The sequence below is a fragment of the Nyctibius grandis genome, chromosome 18, assembly GCF_013368605.1.
Source record: "Nyctibius grandis isolate bNycGra1 chromosome 18, bNycGra1.pri, whole genome shotgun sequence".
Lineage (NCBI taxonomy): Eukaryota > Metazoa > Chordata > Aves > Nyctibiiformes > Nyctibiidae > Nyctibius > Nyctibius grandis.
Window position 1 is genome coordinate 3,335,637 of NC_090675.1, and position 12,174 is coordinate 3,347,810.

A 12,174-nucleotide genomic window follows, 5' to 3' on the forward strand; every position below is an offset into this window, starting at 1 on the left:
CTTTTCATTCCCTTGCTTCCATAGATCATGGACTTATCCTCAAAATATCTGACTGAAATTGAATTTGGCTTCTCTCTCAACCGTTCATTTCCTATGTTATGCAAGGTTATATCCTCTTCTGCATGAGCAGAACCAAACCAGCTGCAGCTTTTGAGAAGAAAATGTGTTTTCAATTATGAAGCTGGCCTGAATATTGAACCACAGTTCTACTGCTACTCTAATTGAGCCATCATGGAGTGAACCTACAGGAAAGAAATTGTATTAATTAGGTTTGTAAATTTAACATAAGGAAATTAAAGGGGGTAAAAAAAAAAAAAGATTAATATCAGCTAAGGAATACTCCTTCACAATGTAGAAGGAAAGCAGGTCTGAAGTTGTTTGGACACACACGTTATTAGAGTACTCCTTCAAAGGCATGATTAGTAGTTCCAGCACACCAAACGATTTTCAGCTTCTGTTGTCTGCATATGGAAAATTATTAAATTACTCTACTGACCAAATTAATAGTTTAAAGAGCAATTCAGCTAAGTGGGGAGCCAGAGTGGTCTCATCAGAATGGCAATACCCTTAAAAGTACTTGCTTTGTGAGAAGAATATGAGAAATAGTTTTCACAGAAATTAAGTCCAGTGCGTTGTTTTGGAGTATGTGCCTTAAAGGGTTCTCCAAATGAGGGATTACTGCATTACTGTTGGACAGTACTGTTATGCCACATGAAAAGAATGCTAATGACCTCAGGAAATCCTTTCCCAGCCTTAAAATATCTATTTGATGACTTCACAAATACAGATTCCAACTTTAGATTTCCATACCACAGCTTCAGTTCTGTAAATTAACGTAGCCCAAGAACATAAGTTTGGGTTTGGTTTTTTTTTTTTTAAGATTTCATGTACAAATACCCATCCACTGATGTAAACATGACAACACACAATGACCTACTCGGAACACAGCTTATTTAGATGGTTGCCTGAAGGAGTGCCTTGCCAACTTGCAAATTATATATAATAATTTTATCATTGAATGATAAAGCTCTTTAGCCTTTTCTGATATTTAGCCCAGCATATGGTGAGCAAACCACTAATAAGTTGCATCCGCAGGTTAATGGTAAGCAACAACAAACCAACAAAAAACAGATTTAAGATAGGAACGACAGGAATTTTACACCTCAAATTAATGACTTCTGTCTTGCTCACAATAGCCTTTCTACACCATCCAGATCTTAAATCTTCCAGGAAAGTTAGAAAAGTTACCCACAAAAATCAAAAAAACCAAGACCATCAGCTTTGAATCAGACACAACATTCTGTTCATTTAAAAAAAACCCCTGCATCCAAATTTCCATTAAAATCCTAAATAAGGAAAAAGTACTATAATAAAATTACACTATAGTGATGAATTAATAGTCTCACATTGAACTAGGAATGCATTTTAAAATTTGTAGCATGCTAAAGTCCTTTTCATAATGCTTTTACTTTAACTGTCTTCATAAAAAATCCAGTTACTTAAAGCACCAAGACTATACAAAAAAAAAGTTATTTCCAGCTACTAATGGAAAGTGCATATTTAATAACTGGAACAGTTTTCATCTGAAGGAAGAAGATAAGTATCCACAGAATACAGAATGTTCTGGCTTGGGGGGGTTATTTATAAATTCATATTATACAAAGGGAAAATACAACGGGGGAGTATCAATATCCATGCTCAAACTGAAAAGAAAAATTGGCTGAAGTGACCTGTGGATTTATTTAAAAAAGTGAACTAGCCACAGGTTTACAAGCAGATGTCCCATAAAGCATGCTGGGGAGGATATTTAAATATGTGAGCTTAAGTTAACCTCTCTCCAAGTCACGTCAGGCTCGCTGAGGGTACAGTTCAAGGACAGTTTAAGCCAACCTAAGCTGGCACAGCTGCACTCCTTCTGCCCTTGGCTTTGCTCTCCTGGCCTCTCCCCTGCCCAGGAGGAGCCTGCAGTGAGCTACTTCAGTGAACCAACCTGGCAGGAAACTAAGCCAGCAAAAAAAAGGGGGAAAAAAGAAAACTTTGTGCTCACCACAGGATCACACTAGCGTAAGTGCTGAGGCAAGGCAGGAGGTGGGGAGCCGGTCCCGAGGTAGGCAGGAACACAGCAATATCCATGTAAAGCTACGTAAATACCTCTGCTCGTTAGGGAGCTGTCTGTCCCTTCTGATCTTCTGGCCCTCCCTAGTGCCCAGAGCCCTGTGGACCACAGTCATCCCACATGGGATTTGCAAAAGCCCACTCCCCTTCTGAGGCAGAATCATAATTTAATATTCCTTGGACATGCAAGCTCTGTTGTTAGGGATCAAGAAAAGGATGGGGCAATAGCAGCAGGGGTGAAGATAGAAGTCAGAGGCAAAAATGTGGTGGAGACGGTAAACGGAGAAGCTGCATCATGTAAGAATTATTTTTCCTAGCTTCTGTACGAGAGATCGGTGAGAAGAAGGTGGTGCTCCAAGGCTCAGTAATACCCTCCACAATGCCTACAGAGGTGTGAACCAGAGCATTCCCTACCTGCTGCTCGAGGACCCTCTCTCTCCAGCAGCAGGGACTCTAGAAAAACATCTATTTTCACTACTTCTCTGCTTACCTCTGTTTTATTTACTTACTCCTGTTGTTGTTTGGGTTTTTTGTTTGTTTGGTTGGTTGTTGTTGTTGTTTGTTTTTTTTTTAAATATCCTAGCCTGGGCCTGAAGACAAGTCTCTAGTAGAAGCAGGGAACCTCTTATGAGCAGATCATTCCCTATTCCTCCTTCCTCCTCCCTGCTCACATCCCAAAGTGCTTGTACTGTGTGACTGAAAGGTCCCTCTGCCACCACCTCCCAGGACATTGGATATCACCTAACAGGTAATACGCTAGTGCAAAACAATCCTGTGGAGATCAGGGGGTGGGTGTCCTGCCCCAAGCTATGCTGCTTGCTGAGCCATCTTGGGGGAGAGTAAGATGAGGCGTCTCCAGTGGATCTGAAATGCAGAAAAGACTATACGCTTAACGCTGTTTTTGAGCTACCTGGAGCATTCATCTCATGATCTTTCATAAAGTCAGCCTTAACAATAAACAAAGACCAAATCTATAAACTGAAAAATAAAATAGAACTCAACAAAACAGGCTAATATTCTTGGTATTTTCATTTGTCTCCAAAACAAGCTACAGTAATTACATCTATAATCAAATACCACAATTCACAGCTTAATGTTCTGCATTTATGTAGTTAATCATGATTAGTTCAGATTTTTTTAGGTTTCTAAAACCCTTCTAGATGAGGGAGACTGGAATCACCGCCTAAGAGATTCAGCAGCACAATCTTTTAATGTACTGGTGCTTCATTTATGTAAGAGGGGATTTCTACCAACAAATTTTACTCTTGTAGTTTGTGAAGTTGAATTTATACCAATATAAACTTCACTTTTACATTAGTGAAACAAAGCTACTGGAGAGGAGTGTGTGTGAGCCATACCGAGGTGACAGTGAGCTGTTTCCAACAGACAAGATCTAATGGGAGACTCTTCCTTCACTGTAGCCAAATTTGGACCGATGATTCTTACTTTATCGTCAGACACTTCCTTCATTAAAGAACAGTGCTGAAAGCACACATACACTTTTCAGTCAGTGCGTTGCAAGCTTGAAACTAAAGTGAAAAGGTTTTAAGAGCACTGCAATCCACTTGGAGCAATTTTAAAGTGTAAATTTCCATTGGCAAACAGACTCACACAAGTCATTCTTTGTTCTCACAAATTACTATTAGATATATCAAGGACAAAGCTGTCCTGATTATTTATTTATTTCTAGCAATACTTGGGAAATTGAGTTGTAAAATAAAAAATACCATACTGCTTTTAACATGAGGAATTATTGCCTATTTGGGATACATATTCAGCAGGATGTACAAGTAATCAGAAGTGCAACCCTCATTACAGATAATGGGCTTTGTGCACCTAATTCCCTATGCAGACTTATGAAAACACGTTCTTGAACTTCTCTGTGTTCTGATGGGAACTGCAAAAGTACAAAATTAGCCAACAACTTTTAGACTGAGAAAGTAAAAAGTGTTGCTGCTTTAACACAGATAACTTTAAGAGCAGAGCTCTACAATGTGTAATAGAGCTAAAACCTCAATCTACCACCCCACACAGGCACTGATCTTTGTAAGGAGAAACATAATTCGCAAACTTCATACAGGGCATTTTCCTAGAGGCAGTACAACAGCCCCATCTGGCCTAAGCCCTCATGTGAAGTGAGCGCTTCAGTGCTGTCCACAGCTAAAATGTAAAATTCTGTAATTGGCCCAGCTGCCTTTTGCTATAGAAATTCTTCAAAATAACAACAGTTGACTTTTAAACTTGTGATCACTCTGAGTGGTGTGAAGAGAAATCAAACTACGAGCCAGCACCAGAGCTGTTAACGATTTCTGTTGGTTTTCCAACAAACATCCACCAACTTGAGGTTTTCCATCAAGCCTTTTAGAACACAATGTTTTACAGCTGAAAAGGTTTACAGTGAAAACTATTTGTGGTATCTTCATATTTTTGTATACTTACATTACTTTGCATTCACTAAGCGTTCAAACCATCAAGTCACTGAGGCATAGCGCGTTAGCATGTGCCACCTGAGTCACAGCAACAGCAAACTTATGCTCAGGTATGTTGAATGCGAAGTGATTTGACCAGTTTAGCTTGTCCAGCACAAATCCAGCGTATCACACACATATGCTGCACACAACAAAATGCAGAAGAGTTGAACCCCTGCAATGCTCTCTGCTCAAGGGCTCTGTAGCCACCCGGCCACGCTGAAAGGCTGCCAGCACACCAGACTCATGTGAAGCAACACTGAAAGCACCATGAGAAGGATAAGCTCTTACCTCTCCCTGGAAACTCTTCAGTAATGGAGCTACCTGTTTGCGCAGGTCCTAGAAGACAGAAGCAAGATATTTCATCAGAAAAATTTCAAAGGACAGGTCATTGTCAAGTTTTTCCTAACACAATTTTCAGTTCTGGAATACTACTTTAATGCTGATCGCATTTTATGGGAGCTTTGATTAAAATAAAAGTATACCTAGAATTCATTTTGAACAAGTCTGCATTTCCAGTTTGACATATACATGTACCTGTTGCAAACAGTATTAATTAACAAAACTGTAGTGATGGTGGGTAAGCACTGAACGCCTTCGATCTCCTAATTCAGCTGCAGCACTAATACGATTAGAAGTAAATGCCTCTATCTGCCTAAACAGCAGCTACACCTCTGAACTTACGCCAAAGAAATTGCCACGAATGGAAGCTAGGCTTAAAGGAAGATGACTTGGACCATCATTTCAACTAAGAGTGTTGCCATTTTGTAAAAGTCTGTTTTATTTATCATTTTCTCAAGAGTGCTCTGACTTTAGCATCAGAGAACTAGAGACAGCCACATTGAAGAAGAGAGTATTATTTGTTGGTTTCTGTATAACTCAAAATTTCTTCTTCAGAACTACAACACAAGGCTACAAAATTCATTAAAATACTACCCACAGGATCACTCTAAAAGTTTATAGCACAATTTTACTTAACAACCAAGATAATTTAGGACAACAAAGGCATATATATCTTGTATAAAATTCTCAGTGGCTCCACTTTTAAGCGGTTTGGGTCTAATTCACTTACAAGCTCTCAGAATTCTCATTATGTGCGTGCCTGAAGAATAAAATCCTTTAACTTTGCAGAGGACACCGTATTATTCATGCTCAGCCAAGAAGCTGGACTCCTATTTTTGCTGTGGTATTCCACTGATGAGGCACAAGTGTACTTCATAGTACACTTACAGCTAGAAATAAATCTGTAAGAGGTATAAAATGGTAACGTGATGCTGCATCATTTCAGGGGGCAGCACTGATGTGGGTTACCCAGGAAGGAGGTGGATGTCCCATCCGTGGAGACTTCCCAGGCACAGCTGACCAGACCTACTGTGGGTGCCAAAGACCCATTTTTAGGGCCAGGTGAGATCTAGCCAGCCTCTGGATGTCCCCTCCAACCAAGAGTCCTATGATGATCTGAGAATACTGCTCGCAACTGTAACAGCCACGAACTGCTGAAGTACCATGAAATCTTCCTAGCTTCATACAGGCCACGGTCCCTTAGCTACTCTGAACCTCATGCAAGAGGTCATAAAGTGGTCTTTGAAGCATTTTCTCTAAATAAAAAGGGTCTGCTGAAGCTTTGGGCCTTTCAGAAAAGAAGGTGACCTTAAAAAGTTGGGAAATTCTCTTTTCCAATGCATTTAGTTTTCCATCTAAAGTCATGCAACATATTGGACATTTAACCACTCACCAAAACGCCCTCAGCCCTGGATTTAATCTGATTTTCCTGAAGGAAAAGTAGGCTTTTGAGAGAAGTGATTTTTGTCATTTAAATGACAAGTCATGCAGAGAGTTGGAGTATCAGGAGTTCTCCCACTCCCTGAGAAATGGCTTAGGGGGCCAAAAGCAAATGAAGCTATCAAAGACAAATGAGCAGCCAAATTTCACTACTTAGTGGTTACTGCACTAACATACAGCTAATCCCTATCAAGCTAAGGATAATGTTGCAGCTTTATAAGCTCCCTTTTCGGCACCAAACCCAACAAGGCTTCTGTTCTTCGACAAAGTCAAGTCACTCAAATATTTCCTGATATTTTCTGCTGTCCGTTTTAGGACAGAGAAAGGTTAGATACTGTCCTCGTATATTATGAACATCTACAAATTACTCCTCTACCAAAGCAAACTGGCAGGTTGAGCAGCTTTTCCTCGCTTCCTGACTACTCTGGGAGACCAGAGGGCTGTGCACATTTTAGAACATGTTTTCTTTGTAACCTGATGATGATGACATTGAAGAAAGTAACAATAACCACTGATGGCAAAATAAACGCCCACATTCAGGGCCAAAATCTGGCCTGGTAGGTTTTAATGCACAGTGAAATTACAAACAGAGATATTAGATTTACAGTCAAGATACTGGCACCTTTTATAAAATCAGGAAAAATTATACCATGCAAGCAAAGCAAAATTTTTTGAAATAAAAATCTCAGCTGGTAGGAAATCATTGGTTTTAGGGCTTCTGTCCCTGCTACTGCCTCTAAATTTACTGACTAGTTTGGCGCCAGCCAGCAAACTGATGTCAAAACTGAAAGCAGAAATACAGGAGACCTAATTCCAGACCAGCCCCAAGTCTCTCGCTTGCACGGCTCTCAAGAGCGGGGCATTACTCCGGCTGTCTAAGCACCTGGCGTAAGCATCAGAAATCACCCTCGGTACGTCTGCAGGTGACAAAGCACCGCAACGGCTTTCAGTGAAATAAAGCACTGCCAGCTCTGGAGGCAGAAGAACGTAAGCCCTGGGGCTCTCTGTGTGCGTGGGGAGCTCTAGCCAAGACCCCGCTATTGAACTGCCTCATCTGACACGTACTAACTTTTGAAAGACAGGATTTGCAGCACTTTTTATTTCATGATATAAATTATGTCAGGACTTCGCTTCATATTCATCTTTAATAATGAGAGATGTTGGTGGTGATAGTAGAGAGAAGAGGGAGAGAAGCAGGGGGGAAAAAAAAGGAATAGAAGGGGCATCCCAAAGGCAAGAAAACAGTTGGTCAAGCTGTCAGAAAGGGAGAAAAGCTTTCAAGTACAAAATCTGATTCCCACACATCCTTCATTTAGCAAATTCAGGATGCTAAACACTCATCCCAGCAATCAAAACGTTACCAAGCAAAATCCATGCCATAATGGCAAAATGTGTTGTGCTTGATTTAGACAGCAGCTTTTGTTTTTGTTAAAACTGTTTTTAAAACATTTCATGGTAGAGGAGAATGCAGCTCAAAGGGATTCAGTCCCATTGGCAAGCAATCAGTTATACCACAGTAATCAATCTGGGGCAATCCTGGGACACGCTGATCATTAGAGCATGCAGTTTAACAGGGTAAAATGCTTTGACAACTTGAAATCTTAGCAATAGCTTGAAATCTGTTGCAGCTAAACAATAGAGACAGAGCATCCCACTTCCATTATCTTCACAGAGCAAACAGTCTAAGAAAAGTAACTGCTAGGAATTTGCTCCAGTATTTTCAGTGCAACCAAGTATGCCATGCAGGTTCAGTGGGTAAGTGGCAAAATAAAAGGCATAAACACTTTCTTCACACCATTTTTTGTTTTCGACCCTCCCCGCCTTGGAAAGAGTTTATAGGCTACTTTTATAATGCTTTCCTTGGCTAAACAGCATCAAAACTTAAGACAGCTCACAACAAAAGGGAAGTAAAAATAAACAGAGAGAAGTCAGGAATACATATGCCTCAAGTCACCAGCTAAAACTCTGCTGCTGAGATTTATTTTTGGCAGTTTGGAAAAATTCCTCATCAGACTATCTCAAAATATTACACTAACATCAAATAGAATTTTACCTTCTTTGCACTAAACTGAACAGAAAGAAGGATGTTCAGTTCATACTCAGGGGAATCTGTAATCCTGGTTAGCAAGGACACCATATGATTTATTATCTGTTTAAAGTGTAGTGGCCTTTACTGCCTGGGCTGTGATCAAACAGGAAAAGCAACTAACTCCAGCACCCGCATACAGCCAGCAAATCATGGCGATCACGCAGAACAGCTCGAAAGGGTACACGCAGCTGAACATTAAAACAAATGATAATTTATCAACACAAATGCATTGAAATATTCGAGTACTCCTATACAATCACATTATTAGCCTATTTTTCCATGCCATCTAAACGTGCACGCTCTCTCTTGATGATTTATAAGAGCAGAGCAGTTTTCTGAAAAAGGCTCTATGGCAGACAAACTCAATATCTGAAGTAGAGACTATGAATTAGGATGCTGTATCATTATCTGAATCAAATCTGATAGCTGAAAGCTAATATAGCATTTTCCCTTTACAAGAGTATTAACAACGAGTTTATATTTTTATCAAGTAGCTACACAATGAGATCTGAATCCAAATAATTTTTAACTCCCTTTCCATTGTCATTAAAAACAACTCTATGGAAAATAAACCAAGAATAAATCTATGGTAAAAACCTGGGCAACAAATGCATCTTTCTGACAACTAAACTACATTATTTATCTATCGCTATCTTAATACACCGTGTACAGTACAAAGGACACATCAATGGTCAAGCTACCAACACTGCATTTGGAATTTACTTGAGGTCTGAAGCTACACAGCACCTTCTGATCTCCTCGCAGACTGCTCCATCTCGTTTACCTCCAAAATGCTTATCTCTAACTGTCACAACAAGAGCCCCATGACCCTGTTTGATAAAGTGGTCCAGCAAGGCTAAGCTTGACCTATACACCTTTATCGTCTACAGAAGTATTTGCTATTGTAAAATAAAACAAACCAAAAAACTGGGCAAATGTTCTTTCGTATACCTCCTGCACCACATTGCCTATGATTTGTTCTATATATCGTCACTGGAGACACGCATTGGCTGGCGAATGTCACTATGTCTGGCAGAGAAATCATAATGAGAAGCAGCCCACTTGTATCAGCGTCGGTGACATCATTAGTTCAGCTGTCACAACCTATTTTTGAGCTGCCTTATCACCAGCGAGATGCTACGGCTTTCCTGCCATCTTACCCCTTCGCATTTCCTTCCTCGTTAGCCCACACGCAATAAGGAACTAACCACTGGCCCCGCGCTCAAAATTGGCAGGGCTGAACACGGAGATTCCAGATACTTTCTCATAAGAATTTACAAAAAGAAAAAAAAACAAGGAAGGAAAAAAACCAACCCAGAACAAAATCCAATATATATTGACTGTGTGGAAAGATATTTGTCAGTTCAATCAACATATAAAGAAGAAATAGCATGGTCTCAAGAGGAACTCTCGTGTCAAAAACTGGCAGGCAGGTTTAAGCCCATCTTTCAAGAGGCAGAGTGCTGGTATGACGGGTATTTGTTTCTTGCAATTGGGAGGATGTTTATCTGTGTACCCTCAAAGGCAGGGCTCCATACACTTCGTCCACACAGCTATTATCTCGATCATAATGTTGAGCTTCTCTCTCATATAAATATAGCTGAAAGGAGGAGAGGTAAAAAGCAGCCAAGCGTGAAGGATTTGGAAGAATGCTGGCATCAACTTCCGAGGTGTGTTTGATTATTATGTACTTCAAGGACACAACTTGCCACTGTGAAACACAGAAATCTGCAAGTTAACTATAATTAGTAGTACTCATTAATTAGAGAGAGTTAGCAAGCATATATGCTTCACCCTGCTATGGGTAAATTAGTGAACAAGTTGGGATCACTCAGTCAGATGCTCACCCACCAATACACAAGTTTTAAATATTATTTCTTTGCACCCGCAATTATGAAAAATCCAGAATACGCAATTTTTCCACCAGAGATCTTGGCACATGTGATTGGAGGCATACTAAGGGAAACATCTAAGCCTTTATGTTTAATTAGTTCCAGCAAGCTCCACTTTGCTTTGCTCTAAAAGATACGAAACTGAAATCCCAGATAGTTGTCCAAACAGGTATTATACATTAGGTTAGGTGACTTATTTCATTCCTAAAATACAAGGCAAATTAAATCATATGAGCAAACAATTTATTGCTTAATTTACACTATGACTTAATGAGATATAAAGCCTCTTATTGCTTAAGGCTGCTAAAATATTTACTTGAAATCCAATCATTAAAAAGAATGAATCATGATGTTATCAATTTTCTATGATATTTTTAGTTATTTTAATACACTAACATGCCAGTATTTTCTCTGTACAAAAAAAAAATCGTTTTAACTAACATTTATAGATATGTTTCAACCTAGCACAATGATAAATAAAAAATCTTGATTTACAGTAGCAAAATGTACACCACAGTGCTTTCTGAAATATTTCAGCTCACAGATCTTGTGCAAATTCCATTAGCTTTAATTATTTATTAGCAGTAGATTTAGATTACTGTTCCTGACCTATTTTTCAGTGTATGGACCCACCCAGCAAGAAGTGAAAAAATATTCCATTTTTGAACGGCTGATTTAGTGAGAGCAGACTTTAGCTTAAAGTAGAATATTAAGCAAAACCACATGCATTGTAATTCAGGGGGAGAACCTTCAGAAAGGTTATGAAACGGGGCACAACGAGCCTACAGAATAAACACTAAAAGAGATTCCTTGAAAAGAGACGGAATTTTCGCTGTTTAACCACCTCAGTCCATTTTGCAAAACTGCAGCCACATGACAATCCCAGAAGTGAGCCTTGACAGCAGACACACAGAAAAGTTTCAAGATTTCTTTGTGGATATACCCTTGTTTCTACCAAACTCTGGAGACCACGTGGGTCCTGATAAGCCAAAGCCATGGAGAAATAGAGTGAGCAAGCATTCTGGGGCTGGTCCTGTGGTGCCTTTCACTGGTGAGGAGACAAGTCCTTCCCAGGCATGAGAAAAATGGAGCATCTGTGAAGGTGTCTACTTGCCACATTGCCTTGGGTCTGGGCCTGGCACGTTACTTTCAATGGAACCACTCACTTGCGCGAGACTTAATGGAATCCTCTTATAGCTTCTTCCCCGCTAAAATAAACAAAAAGCTAACAAGTTTACTCTGTGCCTATGCAGCAACGTATAAACAGACTGGTTACCTTCACAACTGTTTAAAAAATCAACTGTGAGAAAGAAGAACTGTTGCACCCATATATATGTATGTGTGCATATATATATACACACACACATACACTATATATAATTGAAAAAGAATTTTTTTAGTTTTTAGAGTCATGTTAAAACCTTGCCATCATTTGTAAAACAGCAAGTTCACATTGGCTAGAAAAGACATTGAACAGAAACAATTCAGAACTTAAAAACTAGAGTTGCTAGGAAACAAAAAAAATTAATGAAAACAAAAATGACTCAGGTAGAGCTTTGGAAGGAGCTAATTCTAATGAAATGAAAGCCTGGTCACACTACAATTCCAGTAGGGGGAAAAAAAAAAAAAAAAGACTTATTTAACAGCTCACCAACGTACACGGAGAATCAAGCATAATTTTTAACAAAACATATTAATTTAGAAGTCTACATACTGGCTAATGGCCCTGTGGAGATTTTTGCTCCTGCTAACAGCTAGTCCTGCTTTCTTATTAAACCCTGTAGTCCCTGCTGAAGGCTGCAGGCAACACCAAACATGCCATGACAGA

The 12,174-nt window shown here is 39.5% G+C and overlaps 1 protein-coding gene across 3 annotated transcripts in view; it reads right to left on the reverse strand.

Annotated features, from left to right (window-relative positions):
* The window catches only part of CUX1 (cut like homeobox 1), a 276,370-nt gene that overhangs the window by 160,028 nt on the left and 104,168 nt on the right, over window positions 1-12,174 (reverse strand). For all 3 annotated transcript variants that reach the window (XM_068415819.1, XM_068415820.1, XM_068415818.1), the window contains exon 3: window positions 4,875-4,922. In XM_068415819.1, coding sequence (XP_068271920.1) covers window positions 4,875-4,922 — 48 coding nt within the window. The remainder of the gene's footprint in view (window positions 1-4,874; window positions 4,923-12,174) is intronic.